The sequence below is a fragment of the Benincasa hispida genome, chromosome 5, assembly GCF_027475165.1.
Source record: "Benincasa hispida cultivar pf3 chromosome 5, pf3_genome.v1.1, whole genome shotgun sequence".
Taxonomy (NCBI): domain Eukaryota; kingdom Viridiplantae; phylum Streptophyta; class Magnoliopsida; order Cucurbitales; family Cucurbitaceae; genus Benincasa; species Benincasa hispida.
Window position 1 is genome coordinate 65827335 of NC_143482.1, and position 22269 is coordinate 65849603.

Here is a 22269-nt window from a genome sequence, read left to right on the forward strand (position 1 = left end):
GATCCATCTATATGTCTCCACATACATGTATAAGTTTCATAAAATAACATTTGATCTTAGTTTATTGGATTGAATTAATGCAGTCTAAACGTTAATAAAATACTTGTTATTTTATTAGATATGTAATTTATTTTTACAAACCACAAGATACATGAGATTTAGACATAAACTCCAACATTATTTGCTACTGTTAGAGGAGATGTTGATTCTAACGTGTCTGATTTTGAGTTGAACGGAAATGAAGGTGTTGACATGAATGAAGAAAATGTTTTAAATACTGTGGTTGAGAAATATTATGTCAGCTTCTTCAATACTTGGTGTTACAGCTTCGCAAAATGTTTCTGTTAATCTGGTTTTTGTTAGTACTAAGCTTTATGAAATGGCTCAACCTATTGAGGAGAGTGTTAAGACTCTGCCTGAGGTATCTAATATGCCTGACCAAGGAATTATGGTTGAAGATCCTTTGGTTATTGTGAATGATGATAATTTGAAGAATACTGATATGTCTAATGTTGTATATGAATCTACTGATCTGAATGCTGAGAGAGCCCTCAGTTTTGTCCAAGATCTGATCCTGATAATGATATTCATCTGTCTGAACTAACTTGTAAGAAAAATGTGAATGTTAAAAGTGTTGATGCATCCTCTGTCAGAGACTGATTAGTATGAATCCGAGGATGACCCTGATTCACTATAAAACTGCAAATTTAAGTGTTTATGTGATGATGGCAAGTCTATTCCAGATCATGTTACTAGAGCCTCAGTTAAGTCCAAAGGAAAGAAAACTGGTCCTTTTAGACTTACTACCTCGAATGTTTCATCTGTTCATTAGATGATATTTCTTTTCATAATGAGACAGGGGCTAATCTTTTGAAATTTGTGGTTAAGAGGAAAATTGTGATGAAAATAAATTGTCAAATAGAACTCAAGACTGTTTCGACTTTATGAAATTGATTCTTCAAGCTCAATTTGACAGAACTGTGCTAAATTTGGGACCATTCTATCTTTAAATCGTGAGAGAATTTATTGTCAATCTTTCTAAAAAAATTTGACAATCCTAATAATCTTGATTTTCAGAAAATTTCATGTGCGAAGGCATCCATTCACCTTTACTATCGATTTCATTAATAAATATCTCAATGGAACTGTTCTTGCTGATGTTTCTGAAAAGCGACCATCACTGAGAGAGTTGGCATTTGAATTAACCGGTGGGGAAAGGTCTGATGTTGTGAATGCCTTGCATCTCGCAATTTGATTTTTACATAAACAAAGTATACTAAAATAGAATATAAATATGTAATATAGCATGCTTTAGGAAAAATAATTAGAACCATTCTTACCTCTGTAGATTCCCAAGCTTCACAGACAATCCTCTTTATATTCAAACGAACCATTCCTCCAATGATCTTGATTATGAACAATTTCTTGAATAATCTTGAACAATACCACGAGAGTAACCTCGTTATTATCTAGGATTCCAATAGTGGGATAGGTGGTATCCAACTATTGGGAGAGGGAGAGGAGAAAAAGGTTTTGGAGAGTGGAGAGGATGCTCTTTGTGGCTTAGAAAAAAATTTGTACAATAAAACTTGTGTGTTGTGTGTCCAAAAGGGGAAGTCTTTTTATATAGAGAAGGATCAAACCCTTTTTCTAATCCTTTTCCTATTTCTCTTTTCCACAATTAATGAATTAAATAAACTTATTTAATTAATTAGCCCGATTAATTAAATAACATTTATTTAATTAATTAGCACAATTAAATAACACTTATTTAATTTAATTTTCACATTAATTAAATAACTATTTATACATTAAATTAGATTTAATGTGTATATATATATATTTAATTATCATAAACATCATATGTATATGTGTAATACCTATCTATTAATTAATTCTTTATAAATCTAATTCTCTTGAATTAATTAATTGAATCTGATTCAAATATTACTTTCCAATTTAATTTGAATTATAGACCATATCCATTAATCAATTATATATTAATCATATTAATATATGGTTTCCTCAAATTAATTTGAACAATTCAAATCATCCCTCTTAAATATCCTCTAATGAGTTAACAAGGGGACCTGGTGGACCTATAGATAAAAAACTCCAACAATATGAGATTAATTGGCTAAACTGATTAACCAAGTTAATCATTATTCGTTAACTATGGATACACTCCATTAAAGATCCATAGTTGCACTCTTCTCACTACAGATATATTTCTGTTTCCACAACAGATTATATCACGCCTCTCCACGGGCTCAGGAGCATCAATAATAGTAAGTTAGTCCTTCACGAGTGTTCGTAACTTCAATTAGGTTAAATTATCGTTTTACCCTTGGGTTACCTTTGACTCCTCAAGTATCAGTACTCCTCTAAAGAACAACTTGTTTATGGTCCAACCAATAAACAGAAACCCCTCTCGGGCCAATGAGAGGGTAGGATCATTTGTTCAAGTTCCAGAGACACCACTTAAGGGAACACTCATCTACTTACCCTGAAGATGGGAAGAAGTGAATTCCATATTGTATTATTATGTTCCTAGCTCCCTACTCGGTCTTGTCCTAAAAATGGTAGGCATATTGGGTCAACGAACTAGCCACCCTCACCCATACAAATCAAAGGAAAATTCCTCGTGAAAAGGAGTTCATAATATACTTAGGATTAAGACTAAGTTGCCTAGGTCATCCTATTGAAATAGGAACCTCACTAGTTAACGGTGTTACATCTAGTGGTTACTATTTCTGAAGGAAATCACAAACAGAGATTTCCATGAGCAGCGGAAGTGGATCGTTCCAAATTCCATTCAGATTGAACACAAACAATTACAGTCTAAAACAGAAGCTAACAGATATGCATCAATAAAAATGATAGCATGCTACAATACGATTCAAGGGATAGAGTATGCATACATTTGAAGAACCATTCTTCAAGTATCCATTTGAAGTCCAATGCATCCAAAAACAGCACATAAACACAACGAACAGACTGCGACCAACAACATGAACAACTTGATGCTCCTCGAACCCAATCAAGTCCAACTCAATTCACGAACTGAGTAAGAACACCACCACAAGTGTTACCTTGGTATTCTCGATGTGAGAATCTAGAAGTTGTGGGCTCTGTATGATCTTGGCTTGAGGAAGAGATGAGGTATGCGATCGAGTAAGTGGGAGATAAGAACATGTCTATCGTATAGATGATGTACTCGGTCATTTAGTCACTGAAGCCTATCGCATAGACTATACGACTCGATTGTGTAACAACAATCAGCTGAGTAACTACTGTACTCTCAATGGCTATCGCTTAGTAAAAAAAAATATCACTTGATAGCCTATTCGGTGAGAATTATCCGAATGGATCAACTACTAATTTTTGGAAAACAATTTTCCTTTTATCTCACGATTACCATAAAACTACCAATAACTTTCCACTCAAATGGTTATTAGAGAAAAAGAAATAATTATCATATAATTAACATATTATAAATAAATATGATAACCAACTTATCATACTATATTTATAACCTATAGTTTTAATATTTCATCATATGAAACATATAAACCATAGTTCTTTTTCTATTTTATGGTACTTAATATAAATCATATTTATATTAATTCCTTCAATTAATATATCTCATACATCACCACAATTATATCACATATAATTGAATTTCCTCTTGTTAGTTTAAACATTTCAAATCAACCCAAAATCTTATTCTCAACTTGAACCCATTGAGCTACCAAGGGGACCTTATGAACATGTAGCTTGAAGCTCCAACGGTACGTGAATAATTGACTAAATTATTTAGTCACGAGATCCACCATTTGTTAACTGTCGAGCATTCCACTAAAGACCGACAACTGCATTCTCTCACCACAGATATATTTCTGTGTCCATATAACCAATCAATAGTGCGATAACCCTTAACAAATCGCTCGTAAGTACAACTAGGCCAATTTACCATTTTGCCTCTATAGTTACATCTAACTCCTTAAGTACCAATGATTCCTCTAATGAACAAATAAGTCATAGTCCTACTATGATTGAGTTCTCTCTTCCAAAGAGACGGTGTGGCCACTATGTTCAAGACCTAGAATCAACCATTAAGGGAGCAATTTATCTATTTACTCCTGCTTTGAGGAAGGAGTGAATTCCATCTTGTGTAACTAAGTTCCCAACTCCCCGATTAGACAAATCCCTAAAAAGGTAGGCTTGTTGAGTTGACAATCTGGCCACTCTCACCTATACTAATCAAACGACTGCCCTCATAGGCAGGAGTTCCCAAAACACTCAGGATTAAGGTCATGTCACTTATGGTCGTTTTAGTGAAATGTAAGTCTAAATTATCAACAACGTTATATAAAGAGACTAATCATCTTGTGGTTCGGTCTTATACAAACTCTTTGTATAGGACACCTCCGCTAGCATGTCTAATACATGAATGGTCTGGATCAGATCATTTGTAGCACTTTACAACACTTGTAAATATCTACAAAGTGGGCTGTATCTGTAGTGTCACCAAGATAAGGTATCCCTCCTTTATCCTTATACTACAGACCATTTAAGTTATTACTTAAGGCATGATCCACTTATATGTCTCATATACATGCTTATAAATAAGCCTAAGTGTCATGCTCCATGCATTGTTCATTCATTACTACTGGTATATAACACTTATATAACAAAGCAATGAACCAAGCATACATGCATTCATACACCCTTATACTATAACTCTTATAATATAAAGATGATGCATGAATATGCTTAATGTATGCATAAATATAACTCTTATATTTCCTGATGCATAAGCATGCTTTCTTGTAATTTCATCATGCCATTTACTATATTATCACACTTATAATATATGATGCATGAATAAAATGCATAACCTAAGGTGGGTTTTAAATCTATATCTCATACACTATGGCATATAAACAAACATACATCTTATGTACGTTAAGAAAAAGTTGATGAACCGGGATAATTAGCCTCAAATTCTCAAAAAACAAAGCTAACTATTACAAAGAGCAATGAGTCACCGGTTCAAAGAGGTGAATCGGGCCTTGAACCGTCGGAGCGAAGCTCGCTCTCCTTCATCATATAAAAAATCCTTGTGATTGTTTAGCAATGCTGTATAAGCATAAATGATTGTGTACCTTTTACTATGCGATGAAGCATAAAGGCAACGCGATCATGCAGCACGCAATGTGCAACGTAAGCCTTAAACGATCAAGTAAACGACAACGATGTGATGAAGCATAATCGTCTAAACGATCGCTGAGCAAGCGTAAGGTATCGTATACTGGGTGATCGTGTAGTCAGTGACTATGCGATGAAGCATGCTGAACCACGCGATCGTTTGGTACGCGTGCCTTTTATTAAACGATAAGTGTCAAAACTCTATGCAATCGTCTCAAGCGTCCACGCGATCGAACAACCAACGCTACACGATAGAGTAAACTCTTTACCTGATCGTTTAACGATCATTTAGTAAATACTACACGATCAGGCAGAAATTTTCTACATGATCGTTTAGCCAAATCTCAACAATCGTTTAGCCTAGGCTACACGATACAACCAACCTTTGGTCTTCTTCCTCGATGAGAACTGCATCTCCATGCTTCGAAAATTCATTATGAATGACTCAAACAACTTCAAAAACTTTGAATACAGACTCGATTAGTTGTTAATGATGCCCAAAAACGAAGGGGCCCTTACAAATTAACACTTTATAAACTTAAAGAAGGCTTTAAACAGAGGCAATCATCCCGTAAACATCCATCAACACATCCACAAACACATTTAACTCTTAAACGCATTGCAAAACAAACTTAAAACCCACCATAACTGTAAAAGAAATTCAATATAGCAATGAAATTTGGAATATCAAAACAAATTGGCTCTGATACCAATTGAAGAAAATCTAAAACGGGAATTTCCATGAGCAGCGGAGGTGGATCATTCCAAATTCCATTCAGATTGAACACAAACAATTACAGTCTAAAACGAAAACTAACAGATTATGCATAAATGAAAATTACATCATGTTACAATACGATTCAAGGGATAAAGTGTGCATACCTTTGAAGAACCATTCTTCAAGTATCCCTCGATCGAAGTCCAATGCATCAAAACATAGCACATGAACACAACGAAAAGACTGCGACCAACAACATGAACAACATGATGATCCTTGAACCTAATTGAGTCCAACTCGATTCATGAACTGAGAAGAACACCATCACAAGTGTTATCTTGGTATTCTCGGTGTAAGAATCCAAGAGTTGTTGGCTCTGTATGATCTTGGCTTGAGAAAGAGAGGAAGTATACGATTGAGTAGATGATCAAGTAAGTGGGAGATAAGAACACTGTCTATCGCATAGACGATTTACTTGATCATTTAGTAAATGAAGTCTATCGCGTAGACTTTGCTACTCAATCGTGTAACAACGATTAGTTGAAGCTCCAACCATACGTGAATAACTGACTAAACTCTTTAGTCACAAGATCCACCATCCGTTAACTTCCGGGCACTCCACTAAAGACCGACAACTATAATCTCTCACTACAGATATATTTCTGTGTCCATATAACCAATCAACAGTGCGATAACCCTTCACAAATCACTCATAAGTATAGCTGGGCCAAATACCATTTTGTCTCTATAGTTATATTTAACTCCTTAAGTACCACTGATTCCTCTAATGAATAATAAGTCATAGTTCTACTATGACTGAGTCCTCTCTTCCAAAGAGAGGGTGTAGCCACTATGTTCAAGACCCGGAATCAGCCCTTAAAGGAGAAATTTATCTACTTACCTCTACTTCGGGGAAGAAGTGAATTCCGTCTTGTGTAATTGAGTTCCCAGCTCCCTAATCAGACAAATCCTAAAAAGGTAGGCTTGTTGAGTTGGAAATCTGTCCACTCTAATCCATACTAATCAAAGGACTACCATCATAGACAGAAGTTCTCAAAACACTCAAGATTACGGTCATGTCACCTATAGTCATTTTAGTAAAATGTAAGTCTCAATTATCAATGGCATTATATAAAGAGACTAATCATCTTGTGGTCCGGTATTATACAAACTCTTTGCATAGGACACCCCCACTCACATGTCTCCACATGAATGGCCAGGATCAGACCATTGTAGCACTTTACAACACTTGTAAATATCTACAAAGCAGGTCGTATCTTTAGTGTCACCAGGATAAGGTATCCCTCCTTTATCCTTATACTACAGACCATTTAGGTTATTACTTAAGGCATGATACACTTATATGTCTCACATGCATGCTTAAGTTTACATGAAATAACCACGAATCATAGTTTATTGGATATGAGTAAATGCAAATAAAATAACATTTATTTTATTAATAATAATGTGTACAAATTGTTTACAAACTACGAGACTCTGAGAGAATCAGGATACCAATCCCAAAAATTTCGCGGTCTAGTCTTATGTAAGCTCATTCCATAGGATACCTTCACTCACATGTTAACTACACGAACACGTTGGATCATTGTGTTTATATCAAATACAAAGCGATCGTATCCATAGTGTTACCAGGATAAGGTACCCAGTCTTATCCCTATACTATAGACCATTCAGATTATATCTTGAACATTGATCCCTATATGTCTCCACATATAGTTTAAGACTCATAAGGCGATCGTATCCATAGTGTTACCAGGATAAGGTACCCAGTCTTATTCCTATACTATAGACCATTCAGATTATATCTTGAACATTGATCCCTATATGTCTCCACATATAGTTTAAGACTCATAAGGCAACCTTGTAAGATGAAAATAGACAAACAACACAAACAATAACATTTATTGAATTAACATCTACAACTCTTTATTGATGATGATCAATTAATAACGTTTACTATCTACGAGATTTGGAGCATAAAATCCAATAGTATTTTATTTGACATTTAATAGCATTAACCTACATAACCTATTATCTTCTATAACTTAAACATGCATGTGGAGACATATAGACGGATCATGTTTAAGAGATAACCAAAATGGTTAGTAGTAGATGGATACGGTTGGGTACCTTATCCTAGTTGAAGGAACTCTTATTCAAGAGTACCTACGAGTAGAAGCAGATATTTCCAATTCATTGTGACAGAATTACCGCATATACATTTAAACATACTTTCATAATGCTAAAGAGATCAAGAAATCATACCAGATGAAGATTTCTTCTTCACAGCGAGTCTGAAGCCCAACCATCTACCTCAAACAATCACCACTCAGACATAAGGAAACGGAGAAGACAACACCACTCAGAGCCCTCAGTATTCTTGGAGTGAGAATCTAAAGTGTGAGCTTTGTTCGGATTTGGTAGAGGGAAGGAGGAAGAGAGACCGTACACAACGATAAAAAAACTGGGAGAAGAGGTCGTCTATCGCATAGATAAGATGCTTGATCGTTTAGGTGAAGTATAGGATTGTGTAGGAAAAGTAAGCGATCGTCTAAATGATTGTGTAGGAAAAGGTAAACGATCGTGTAGGAAAAGGGTGAGCAATCGTCCGAACGATCGCGTAGGAAAAACTAAGTGATCGTCTATACGATCATTTAGTAAATACTAGGAGCTAAATCATCGCTTAGGAAAAAGGTAAACGATCGTTTAGATAATAGCGTGCGACAGTGTAATCGATATGCGATCGCTTAGCAATATCGTATATGTAAGCGATTGTGCAGTCACTATCGTATAGGCACTGATTTTAAACGATGACACTATCTTTTCACAATGCCTGCAGATTAATATCATATATTAATTATAATATCTTCCTCTACTAGATATAAATCATATTTATATCCAATTTCCTCCAAATTAATGTATTTCATACATAAAGTTAATTATATCATATTTAATTAACTCGTTCAATTATATCATATATAATCGAACTCCCTTTTGTTAATTTGAACATTTCAAAATGACCCAAAAACTGATTTTCAACTTGTATCCAAGCTACCAAGGGGACCTTATGAACTTATGGCTCAAAGCTCCAACGATGCGTGAACAACTGACTAAACTATTTAGTCACGATATCCACCATCCGTTAACTGCCATACATTCAATTAAAGACCAACAGTTGAAATCTTTTAGTCATAGATATATTTCTATGTCCATCGGATATAACCAATCATCAGTACGATGACCCTTCACAGATGCTCATAATTAAAGTAGGCCAATTTACCGTTTTGTCTCTGTAATTACATCTTCCTCCTTAAGTACCACTGATCCCTCTAATGAATAATACAACATAGTCCTACTATGTGTGAATATCTCTCAGGCCATGAGAAGGTGTGTGGCACTACATCGTTCAAGCCCGGGGATCAGCCCCTAAGAGAGCAATCTATCTACTTACCCCTACTTTGAGGAAGGAGTGAACTCCATCTTGTGAAGCTAAGTTCTCAGCTCCTAAATCAAATGAATCCCCAAAATGGTCAGTTTGAGTCGACGTTCTGGCCACTCGCACCCATGCAAAGCAAAGGACCACCCTCAATGGCAGAAGTTCCCAACTCACTCAGGATTGAGGTCATGTTACCTATTGTCATCCTAGTGAAGTGAAGTCTCAGTCATGAACGGTGATACATGACAAGACATTAACACTTCAAGGTCAAGTCTTATACAAACTCTTTGTATAGGACACCCTTGCTCACATGTCCACTACACGAATGATCAGGATCAGACCATCTGTGACAAGTCACAACATTTGTAACAATTCCACAAAGTGGGCTGCATCTGTAGTGTTACCAAGATAAGGTTTCCCTCCTATATCCATATATTACAGACTATTTTTGTTGTCACTTAAGACATGATCCACTTGTATGTCACTACATACATGCTTAAGTTACATAAAGACAACCAAGGATATTAAGTTTATTGGTTTGTGGTAAAATAAAAAAAATCTAAATGTGCAAAGTCAAGTAGTGAAGTAAATATCATTTATATTATACATCACAAATGTTCGTACAAAGTTGTTTACAAACTATAGGAAACAAGACTTTAGGACACAAACCCCAACACTAGTAACACTATGAATACAACTCGTTTTGTATTTGTTACAATTGTTGTAAAGTGCTATAAATGATCTGATCTGATCATTCATGTGGAGAAATGTGAACGGGGGTATTGTATATAAAGATTTTGTATAAGACTGAACCACGAAATGAATGGTCTCGCTATATAATAACGTTGATAGAAGAGACTTAATTTTCACTAAGATGACCATAAGTAACTTGACTTGAATCTTGAGTTGTGAACTCCTGCCTATGAAGGCGATCCTTTGATTTTTGTGGGTGAGAGTGGCTAGTATCGTCGACTCAATATGCCTTCCATTTTGGGGATTCGTCTAATTTGGGGAGCTAGAAACGCAACATCACAAGATGGAATTCGCTCAATAACTAAACTGATTCATAACTAAACTGGCTAGAAACGCAACACCATTGATTAGTTATATCCAATCGACATAGAAATATATCTGTAGTGCGAAAAGTGCAGTTGTCGATCTTTAGTGGAGTGACCGACAGTTAATGAAAGTTGTTTAATTTAATTAAAGAGTTTAGTTAATTAATCAAGTACCATTGGAGCTTCAATCTATCGGTTCATAAGGTCCCCTCAATAACTAAACTGGAATTAATGAGAATCAAATTAATTTTGGATTAATTGGAATTGTTCAAATTAATTGAGAGAGTTAATTATATATGATATAATTAATATAATGCATTTGGTTCATTATAATATAAAGTTTTATTTGAGAGGAGTAAATATTTGAATATGATTCGAATATTAATTATATGAATATGATTCATATAAATACTATAGGTTAAATTTAATATGAATTTGACTCATGTTAAATACTATAGGTTAAATGAGATAATATCATAACTGCTCCTCTACACCCCCCCCCCCCCCCCCCCCCCCCCCCTTCTCTCATTCAAAAGATGTGCAAGTGGGGTTGGTTGAGATTAGTTCAATTTTCTTCCTCCCCCTTGCTTCTCACGTAGAAGACACACAGAGATTCATCCCCTATCGTTTTCTTTGAAAAGCTTTTCCTTTCAAAATAGTTTCTTCATCTTCCTCTGCCAAAATTAACACGAAACCTACTCGTCTCGTGGATTCTCACCCTATAGAGAATACCAAGGTAATCTCATGTGGCAATGTCCGACCAATTGGATTTTTGGTAGTGCTGCATTTTGGGTGTTCATAATCTAAGGAGAGTGCGAAGATTTTGTGATTAGAGAGGAATCTAAGAAGATATGGTCTTCAAGTGTTAGTAATTTCAAACCCCTGATTTCCTCTTGGTTTTTTCTATAAAGCATACTGTCATTTAGAATGTATATTAATTGTTTCCATCCTCTGAATTTATTGCTTCTGTAAGAATAAAAAATTGGGATATGATCCACGTCCACTGTGGTGTTCACTCATCCTTCAAGGTCATCTTGGCCTAAGAAGGGTCAGTTATCCGCTGCCACTCTGAGTACTAAATATGATATGCTTCATAGGATTGGGATCTTCAATTGGCATCCTTCCTCTGACAAATAAGGTTTTTTTTTTTTTTTTTTTTTTTTTTTTTTTTTTTGTTTCTCTTGCTACATTGTTATATCAAAATGGGACTAGAACTTTTTTCAACCATGGAGATTTTGTACTTAATCAGATCAAACATCAAATCGGATATCAAACCTTGAAATTAGCTATCTGCTATCTGCGTTTAATTTGTGGAATTTTTCTTGCTTAAAAACCAGACTTGATTACTGCTAGGGAACTTATTGGTCTTGCTCTGACTCTCTTTTCAATTGATCTCAAACTTCTACAAAATTATCATGTCCCAAATCTAGTTGCTCCTTCCTTGCTACCTATGTTGATAGTTCAGTCAGGCTTTGATTGAATCTCTTTTTGGAAGTCGAGTTTTGCATCATCTTTCAAATGAATCGAAAGATATTAATACTCAGATCCAGATGCTTTAGGAGCAAAGAGCGACTGTAGACGAGATGTTATAGACGATGCATGTAACATTGGCCAAGTCTGTTAGGGCGTCTTTCTTTCAACCACAAGACTAATTTTTTTTTTTGTAGTGATGGTTTTGTGTTGGAGATCTGGTGTTGTGTTGAAGATCTGGAGGAAAGCTCTGCTTGTTTGAGCTTGTTTTGTGGTTCTTGGTTTTAGATGAATTCGGTGTCGGTTATTTGATGTTTTTGGTTCTGTATTTGGCTGGCTAAGTGACTTTGTTTCTTTTACTTCAGTTGTACAAACTTGTGTATCTTCACTTATTACTAATATTGTCCCGACTTTGTTTTTGACATTCATTATTTTGATCATTGATTGTTTCATATTCCGCCTTTAAAAAAAAAATCAGCCAAAGGGGGAGTTTATTAGAGATTTTCTTATTATCTCTAGATTTTTTCTAAGGTAGCTTCTGACGGTTTTTGCAGTTGTCACAAATGATGTCCTAAACATCTACCTCAGACATGTCTAATTACTACAATTTTTTTTTTAATTTTCCTAATATAGAATTTATATGTAGAATATTTTTATTTTCTAATTTTGAAAATCTCTACAAAAATATATTGGTCGATATTTTTCTTTTTATGGTGCATCTTATCTTTTTACAAAAAAGGGAAATATTTTCTGGACATTCTTTCCTTAGTTGACCACGATCTTTTTAAGGTGAATTTTGATCTTCTTGGAGGATTGTCGCATTTGTTAATTATCAGAAGAAGTGTAATTCTTTGTGATCAAATAGTGCATCATTGTGATTTGTCCTGGTAACCAATTTGTTCTTGACGGTCATTTTCTGCATCGTGGGTTTTGTCGATCTTTGCTCACTTTATTCTGTTGTGCGTATCCTTTTGGATAAGTCATTCAAAGAACTTGAAGATACTACTTGTCTAAGGGGGAGCCTAAGGCATCACTGAAGAGAAGGGATTCTTTGTCTTAGAGGGAGCCTAAGACTTCATACTCGAAAGGATTTCTCCATTTTAGGGAGAACCTAAGATTCATTAGTAAAGGGAGTTCATTGAGTTGCAAGGAAGATAATCATGTGAAGAGGAGTCTCAAAAGCTGTCAGAAGCTGAAGTGTTCAAAACTAATATTATCATACTTAGGGGGAGCATATGTGACTTGTGAGTTGGGCTCTATATGAGTTACTGTAGTAGTTGGAGTATTACAGATAAGTACTACATTGTAATTATTTAACTCTTTAATATTAGTGGATTATATTTCTTGGACACACTGTTTCCCAAATGTAGATGATTTATCATCGAACTGGGTTACCAATCATTGTTTGCTTTTACTTGTTTTATTGTTGTTGGTATTTTGTTGTTACAGTACTTGCCAGTATTTCCTATTTGACATTCGTATTTCAAGTGAGAAGTCATCTTATCATGTTTTTTCAATATAGGTTGAATTGTGCACTTCAAATAAAAAAGCTCACTTCGTATTGAATTTTTCTAAGTAAAACTTTGTGATTGGAATAAAAAATCAAAGATAGGTGAATTCACACAATATTCTCGTTTTTATTCTTATTTTTAAATTAATATTTAAAAACTGCATGATTAAGAGTTAACAATAATGTGAAAGTATTAGGGGATATTTGGAAGTGATTTTAATGGTTAAAATTGCTTATCATATTACAAACCATTTTATGATTCAATATTAGTATTGATAGTAGGAAAATAGTTTTAAAAGTGTAAGATCAAATATTTGATTGTTTTGAACCTAACCAAAATGAATTAAAAGCATTCATTTCTAAATATACCATACACTACAAGCTTTCAACTACACATAAGTGGAGGTTGAAAATATAGCTTATCAGACTCAAAAGTATTAACAAATATAGTACAATATAAAGGATGTATATAGATATAATAAAATTTAGATTTAGTACTTAAAGGTTATTAGTGGACTCTATTGTTGATAGGATAGAGTCTATAGTCTAACAATGATGGAGTCTATTGCCAAAAAAAGCTTAGCTCAATTGACATTAATATGTGTTGAGAATCAAGTGATCTGTGGTTCAAATTCTCCCATCTCATTTGTACTAAAAAACGATAGAGTCTATCATTATAGTTTTTATAATATTAGCAATTCATTAAAAATGCCGCTATTACACTAACCTCAAAGTGCTACCCATTACAAGGTAATATTTCCACTTATTAACGTAGGAAATTTGGGCTTTTGACCATCCAATTTGTAGCCCAATTGACCAAATCAAGCCCAATTAAACTCCAGAGTAAGTTTGGGCTTTTACCTTAGGCCCACTGTCTCACCGACGGTGCTTCCTCTTGGCCGCCTCCCGCTCCGCTGTCATACAGTTACAGTCGTTAATCGTTTGAAACAGAGAGTGGCATAATTATTATTTACATGTAAATGGAAGGGTGAATATGTCATTTAGGGTTCAAACCCTAGTCTCCGCGAGCTCTCTGACTATATACCGAAGCTTCATTTCTGCATGAAATCGCATTCCGCGAGGCACCCCACTTGGTGATCTCTCACCATTTCTGTCTCTTTCACCCTCGGCGGCCTTTACAGGTTGGAGTTTTCTTTCTTTGATTTCATGCATCATCTCACTCTCTCTCTGTACGAACTGAGAATATTCAAGTTAATTGGAAATAATTTTAGTTCATTTTTGCTCATTTACTCATTATGCGGCGATCTACGTTGTTTTTAATGGGGATCATAGCGTAATTCTACTATCATGGTTGTGTTCGTCATGCTCTGTCTCTGCGTCTACTGACAATTTGTTGGAGGCACACCGGTATTTTGTTTCTTAATGGTGATCAGTGTTATTACTAGCTTCTGGAAGATAACCATCATGGGATGGTCTAATGGTAAATAGGGACATGATCTTGATAAAGGATTAAGAGATCATATGTTCAATCTATGTTGGCCACCTACCTAGGATTAAAATCACATAGGTTTTCTTGACACCCAAATGATGTACGGTCAGGCGGATTGTTCTACGAGGTTAGTTGAGATGCATGTGAGCTGGTCCGACACTCACAAATAACATAAAAATAAAAATAAATAAAGACAAAAAAGCTTCAGGAAGATTTCTGAAAAGTGAAATTTCTGTTTTTCTTAATCTTGTAGAGAGATTGAGAATATGTTGTGTTCTTACACTTATGCTTCTTGGTATATTCCTTGCAATAATATTCTCTGCTAGTGATGTGGTTGATGCCAAGTGGGAATCTCAAAGGTCGAAACCTTAACATTGTGGTTGTAGTTATCATATTTTGAAGTCAAGGGAGAAAGATATCCACAAAAGATTCCATCTCAAGCATTAGGTTGTAGCAAAGATATTATACTGAAGGAAGCCACAGATAGTGAACTTCTTCCTTTTATCTTGGTGCAAGGGTGATCATTTGGGTGTTCACTTAATTTATAGGTGCTTTTCATCTACTATCCAGAGCTCTTATTTTGGTGTTGTATATGGTAGGTGGGCCAAATGTTATATTTGGTTAGTTAATCGATTCTCCTCTTGGAGGAGAAAGATTATTGGTGTTAGTGTGGACGATTTGGAGGGCCAGAAAGTCTTCAAGAACGGGAATTGGTATAAGTATGGTTAGCTTCCATTTGTACTCTTAGAATTTGACATATCTTAATTAACACTTTGCATTGGCACGCCACATGCTGGTATGTTGGAGAGGCCTTACATTTTAAATTTTGTATGATTTGTTTACCTTAGTTTAGCAGTCCAGTACAATGTTACTTATGTTTTAATTAATAATTATGTTTTTTTTTTCTGACAGTAAGGAACAAATGTTCTTTAGAATTCATGATTTATAATAAAATTTATGCTGCTTCTATTCAAGTCCTTTATTTATTGGTCTGCAGTTTGCACTCGGTGTATGACTGGAATATAAGGCTTTAACTAACTCAAACTGATCTTGCGTTTAGGAGATGTTTATAGATGAGGGAAAATATTCTTGGTAGATGCATGCCTTCTGCTCTTATAACAATGTTTTCAGTTGAAAGGACCATGCCGGAGTAACCTACTTTCTACTATATTAGATAAAGAATGTAATTAATGCTTATGCCAAAGTTGCCTATACCCTTAGATTTTCAGTTGAAAGGACAATGCCAAAGTCTAGGTAGTTATGCTTTCTATGCTTAAAACTTGGTTTTATCTTGCAATTATTCTTATTAAAGAAAAACTTGGCCATGTTTATCTTGCACCTGTATAGGTCCTCATCTGAGTCCCTACAATGGCAGATTCATCACACCATTCATCGGTGTTTCAGAAGATATGTGGCCATTCTCACCTTACTTCTAGGCTTTCCCCTGGCCTTCACTCCACACGTTATACTACAACAGGAGTATACGCTAATGGAGTTTTGGAGAATCCCTTAAAGACAGCTTATCATGGGACTGGCTTGGCTGGAGTTTCGCCCACTTCTCCTTTTCTTGTACAAGCTCCTTCAGAGAAAGGTGCAGCCGGCTTTGCTGTGGATTTTCTTATGGGAGGAGTATCTGCTGCTGTTTCTAAAACAGCTGCTGCTCCAATTGAGCGTGTCAAACTGCTAATCCAGAATCAGGATGAGATGCTTAAGACTGGTAGGCTGTCTGAGCCATACAAAGGAATTACTGACTGCTTTGCCCGTACAATTAAAGATGAAGGAGTCATTTCTCTATGGAGAGGAAACACTGCAAATGTTATCAGATATTTCCCCACACAAGTCTGTTTCCTTTGCTCAATATTTAAAATTTTGTTAAAAATTATTATTATTATTATTTGTTTTTGCACTTGGAATTCGCTTCTGTTTTTTCACCCCTTATTTACCATTAGAATAATCAAGCTAAATATTTAAAAATTGCTGGTGCACTAGGCTTTGAATTTTGCCTTCAAGGATCACTTCAAGAGGCTGTTCAACTTCAAGAAAGACAGAGACGGTTACTGGAAATGGTTTGCTGGGAATTTGGCCTCTGGTGGTGCTGCTGGTGCTTCGTCTCTTTTTTTTGTTTATTCCCTTGATTATGCTAGAACTCGTCTGGCCAATGATGCTAAGGCTGCTAAAAAGGGTGGTGAGAGGCAGTTTAATGGTCTTGTTGATGTTTACAAGAAAACCCTTAAATCTGATGGCATTGCTGGGCTGTATCGTGGATTTAACATCTCTTGTGTTGGAATTATTGTGTATCGTGGTCTTTACTTTGGAATGTATGATTCAATGAAGCCCGTGGTTTTGGTTGGCGATTTGCAGGTCAGTAGTTCTATTTGTTTGGTTTGATTTCATTAGTGATTTTTAAATACGTCATACTTAAATACAATTGTATACTGCCTGATTAAAACAAAGATCAAAATTTTGTTCTCTTGAGACCTGGCTTGGATAAGGGGCTACAAGATCTGGATGCATCATCCTCTATGTGTATTAACTAGAGTTTTTGTTCAATGTTTGCAGGATAGTTTCTTTGCCAGTTTCTTGCTTGGATGGTGTATCACAATAGGAGCTGGTTTGGCTTCTTACCCAATCGACACTGTCCGAAGAAGAATGATGATGACCTCAGGCGAAGCAGTCAAGTACAATAGCTCCTTGGACGCATTCAAACAGATCGTTAAGAATGAGGGTACTAAATCTCTTTTCAAGGGTGCTGGGGCAAACATTCTGCGTGCCGTTGCTGGTGCTGGTGTGTTGGCTGGGTATGATAAGCTTCAGCTTCTTGTTCTTGGCAAGAAATATGGTTCCGGTGGTGGCGGTTAAAAGAGCTTCTGAAACTGCAAGGATGAGTGAAGATTGTGTAGTTTCTCTTAAGTTGAATAATCTGTTATGAATGAATGTTTCCTTCAGCATCTGGATAGTTTGTCACTAGGAACCATAGCTGTCAAAAGCATCACTGGAGTCCTGAGTGTTTGTTGTTTGTGCTTGAGCTTGAAGATGGAATTTTGGTCTTCTGAGAATTCTTAACACAGTGATTGCCTTTTGCTAACGTCTGCCGTGTGCAGAAATGTTTGTATTCCAAGCTTTGCTCATTTGTTTCGCATATCGTGGACTCTGTTCTTAGCAGAATGTAGGTCTCGGATACTGTTTGGTATAAACTCTTATAATATCATTGACGTTTGCTTTCATTGAGCTGCCAAACCTGAAACCAAACCATTGAAGAGCTTCAATTTTAACAATGAAGCTTTGCAGTCAATCCCATTCTTAATATTGAATGTAGTTCTCTCTCATGCATTTTCGTCATGAGTCTTTGAGAATTATAGTTAGGCTTTTGAGTTTCTTATTGTAAAATGTATAATCTCTTACTATAACACACAAGTTGGGACATAGAAATTATTATTTTCTTTCAATGAAGTAAGCATCATTAGTCAACTAACTTGATACTTAAGAAACACTAACATTTTCCATTCTGACATCAATTGTTTTTGCACTTACACATAACAAGGACTTGTAAATACAGAACAATTTAATTCCAAAGATTCATTTGGATCAAACAAAGGAGAGCCTTAAACATAGTTATCCCTTAAGTTCCAAGAAACCTCTTTTAAAGAGTGTAAAGCTGTCTCTCTCGAATTCCACTTCAAACAAACTGCGAAAACAACTGTGAGGAGCAAAGTCTTTATCATGCTCAAATAATCTCTTCAATGAAAACTTCACCTCATCAAACCCAATCTTCTTTCTCTGCTATCAAATTTCAATACATTTATTCAAAGAATGTAGTTACAAGCCAATCGTAACGGTTAACCGTCGCTATAACAACATATGTCATTGTGAAAAAAAAGAAAAAAAAAACTTTCTTCTTCCATTATCATCCCATGAAGAAATTAAGTTTCTTATTGGACTTAAAAAACATGATTAAGCATTAGACTGAACATTTACCTCCATAATGTAGCTGTTATATAAACCAATAACCTAACTAATCACTCTCATAGACCCAAAACACAATGGCTCCACTTTCATTTTCATTCTTGTTCTTAGTACTTCTTCAAATATCTTTTTTGTTTAATAGTCTGATTGCCAAACACAGCGATGACCACCACCACCACCACGATGTCCGGTCACCAGGTCCGAACCCGAGACTCCATCAAGCATTCCTTGCTCTCCAAGCATGGAAAAAAGTCATTTACTCAGACCCAAAAAACCACACCACCAATTGGGTGGGGCCATCAGTTTGCAACTACTTTGGAGTGTACTGTGCTCCATCTCTTGATGATCCCAAAATCCAAGTGGTCGCCGGAATTGACTTAAACCACGGCGACATCGCCGGATTCCTCCCTAACGAATTGGGCCTTTTAACAGACCTTGCTCTGCTGCATCTCAACAGCAACCGATTCTGTGGCATTTTGCCACAATCTTTAGCCAATTTATCTCTTCTCTTTGAATTGGATTTAAGCAACAACAGATTCGTTGGCCCTTTTCCTTCTGTTGTTCTTCTCCTTCCAAAATTAACATATCTTGATCTTCGATTCAACGAATTTGAAGGCTCAATTCCCTCTGAACTCTTCAACAAAACCCTCGACGCCATTTTTATCAACAGCAATCGTTTCACTAACATTATCCCACGAAACATCGGTGGAAAATCAGCCTCTGTGATTGTCTTTGCTAATAACAATTTAAAGGGTTGTCTTCCACCCACAATTGCTAGTTTTGCAAATAGTTTAGAAGAGCTTTTGTTGATCAACACTAGTTTATCAGGCTGTTTGCCACAAGAAATTGGGTTTTTGTATAAATTGAAGGTTTTGGATGTGAGTTTTAACAAACTAATTGGTCCTTTGCCTTATAGTTTAGCAGGGCTAGCTCAATTAGAGCAATTGAATTTAGCCCACAACTTGTTTAGTGGGAATTTGTTTGAAGGTCTCTGTAGCCTTCCGAATTTGGAGAATGTGACAGTTTCTTACAATTACTTTTGTGAAGAAGAAGGGATTTGCCGGAATTTGACGACGGAAGGTATTGCTTTTGATGATCGACGGAATTGTTTGCCGGAGAAGCCATTGCAGAGGAGTAAAAAGGAGTGTAGTGCGGTGGTTGAACGTCCTGTTGACTGTTTTGAGCATCCGTGCGGCGGCGGTGGCGGCGAAGGTTATGGTTCTAGTATTGCGGCGGTTCCGGCATCGACGCCTATTTCTTCACCTTCTTCCGTTGTTGCCCCTTCCCACTTGTGATTTGGTGCTATTATAGATAGGATTGAGAAGTTGCTTTTGAGGGGTAATAAGGTCCATTTGATTGGGTTAGAAAAATGTGTGAGTTTGTGAATATGCTTTGGTGTGAGAATTTCTTGTATTAGTTGTGAAAGTTTTATTTGTTTTCTTTGTTCCAATATATCCACATGGGCCATATATGAAACTATTAGCTTGATTCAAAAGTGGGACATAGTCTTTTAGGTAGAAAAAGATCTTAAGTCATATATAGGGGGTAAGGATTTGAAATCTTTTGGATAGATTTTGAATTCATATCTTAGCAATATTTTAAGAGTAATGGTAAGCAATAACATCAAGTTTTTCATCTTTCACAAATAACACTATTTTTGGATGATTGTTTTAATGACTCATCTCAGAGTTATGTCAATCGAGATTGAAATGGAGACCAAAATAAAATTTTCAAGTGTGACATATTCAACTAGGATAAGGATGATATTATGGAAGAGAAGCTTTTGGTTTATGTATTGTATATGATACAATATTAAAGCTATAGGTTATAAATATCCATAAATTAGTTATTGTATTTATTTATAATTTATTAATTATATGATAATTAAATTTTTTTTTTCAATAACTGACTTTAGTGGGTGGTTATACAATTATTATGGCAAAGTGGAATAAAGATGAAAAAGTGGTTTTTCAAATCATTTTACGAAACGTTTCAGATAATTGACTATCGAGTGACTACATGATAGAATCAAGTTTATTATATGATAGTACTCTCTTCTAAACGACCGAGTATCGAGTCTATGCGATAGGCTTCTATTTGCTACACGACTGTGTCATCGCATACTCGATCGTCTACGAAACGTCTCAGATAATTTCTTTTTCTCAATAACTGACCTTAGTGGGTGGTTATACAGTTATTATGGCAAAGTGGAATAAAGATGAAAAAATGGTTTTTCAAATCATTCTATGAAACGTCTTAGATAATTGACTATCGAGTGACTACATGATAGGATCGAGTTTATTATACGATAGTACTCTTTTCTAAACGATCGAGTATCGAGACTATGTGATAGGCTTCCATCTGCTACACGACTATGTCATCGCATACTCGATCGTCTCCTCCTTCATTCTAACTCTTCCCTCAATCCAAAATAAGCCAAAGCCCACAACTCCTAAATTCTCACATCGAGAATACCAAGGTAATCTTGTGGCTGTGTTCGACTATTTGAGAATCAAGTTGATAATCGTTGCTGGTGTTCGAGGAAGATCGAGTTCGAGTTGATCGTTGCGTTCGAGTTTGATTGAGGGGCATACTTGAAGAAACGTTCTTCAAAGGTATTGTTTTCTTGATCCTTTGTATTTAATTCAAAGCATGATGTAATTTATGATTGAATGCATAATTTATTTAGTATGACTGTGAATGTATGAGTTCTTTCACAATGGAGTTTGGGACGATCTGCTTCTGCTCAAAGGTTCTCTATATTTAGAGTTTCTTCAATTAGTATCGGAGTCGGATTGTTATGATTTCCAAATTCCATTGTTGTATTGAACTCCATTTACAGTCTTGTACGTTTTAAGTATTCTGCAATGTGTTTAAGAGTTAAGTATATTTGTGGATGTGGTTAATGGATGTTTACGGGATAATTGCCTCTGTTTAAAGCTTTTTTTTACTTTTACAAAAGTTAATTTGTAAGGGTCCTTGCATTTTTGGGCATAATTAAATTACAATCGAGTCATTCGTTTTTTTTTTTTTTTGTTTGTTTGAATCATTTGTGATGAAGCTTTAGACGCAAGGAGTTATTGTTCAATTCGAGAATGTGTTTCTTCGCATTGTGTTTGATTTTGATTGTTTCATTTTTTATAAGAGTTATAATTAATGAAATTTGAATTAAAACCAATAACCAAAAGTTGCATGCAAACTTAGGTAAAATCATGTTTCAAAAAGGTTTAAAATTTTAATTGAGATAGACCTAAGTTCATGGTTCTAATGAGATTAGAAACCTAAGTCTAATATTTTAAATTGGTTTAATAGGATTAAATTTATTTGAATAAAAGATTAAATTTGTAATAAATCTATCTATAAGGGACTTTTTGTCTAAGACGGGTTCTGGCTAGGCTGGGGTATTTAAGCTGACGAAAACGGAACACCCCT

The 22269-nt window shown here is 35.4% G+C and overlaps 2 protein-coding genes across 2 annotated transcripts; both read left to right on the forward strand.

Annotated features, from left to right (window-relative positions):
* Positions 1–14347: 14347 nt before the first annotated feature.
* AAC3 (ADP/ATP carrier 3) lies at positions 14348–18098 on the forward strand. The gene is made up of 4 exons (XM_039032355.2): positions 14348–14566; positions 16222–16713; positions 16864–17235; positions 17434–18098. The coding sequence occupies exons 2-4, from the start codon at positions 16243–16245 to the stop codon at positions 17731–17733; spliced, it is 1143 nt and encodes a 380-aa protein (XP_038888283.1). The 5' UTR covers positions 14348–14566; positions 16222–16242; the 3' UTR covers positions 17734–18098.
* A 560-nt stretch (positions 18099–18658) lies between these two features.
* On the forward strand, positions 18659–20486 carry LOC120078134 (Leucine-rich repeat (LRR) family protein). The gene has a single exon (XM_039032354.2). It carries the CDS (start codon positions 18915–18917, stop codon positions 20130–20132), a length of 1218 nt encoding a protein of 405 aa, XP_038888282.1. The 5' UTR covers positions 18659–18914; the 3' UTR covers positions 20133–20486.
* Positions 20487–22269: the final 1783 nt, after the last annotated feature.

Bases quoted from the DNA above. Each gene is read 5' to 3' on its own strand.
- LOC120078134 (XM_039032354.2), top strand. From the start codon at position 18,915: ATGGCTCCACTTTCATTTTCATTCTTGTTCTTAGTACTTCTTCAAATA.
- AAC3 (XM_039032355.2), top strand. From the start codon at position 16,243: ATGGCAGATTCATCACACCATTCATCGGTGTTTCAGAAGATATGTGGC. The intron at 16,714-16,863 runs GTCTGTTTCCTT...CTGGTGCACTAG, and splicing joins TCAGATATTTCCCCACACAA to GCTTTGAATTTTGCCTTCAA. The intron at 17,236-17,433 runs GTCAGTAGTTCT...CAATGTTTGCAG, and splicing joins TTTTGGTTGGCGATTTGCAG to GATAGTTTCTTTGCCAGTTT.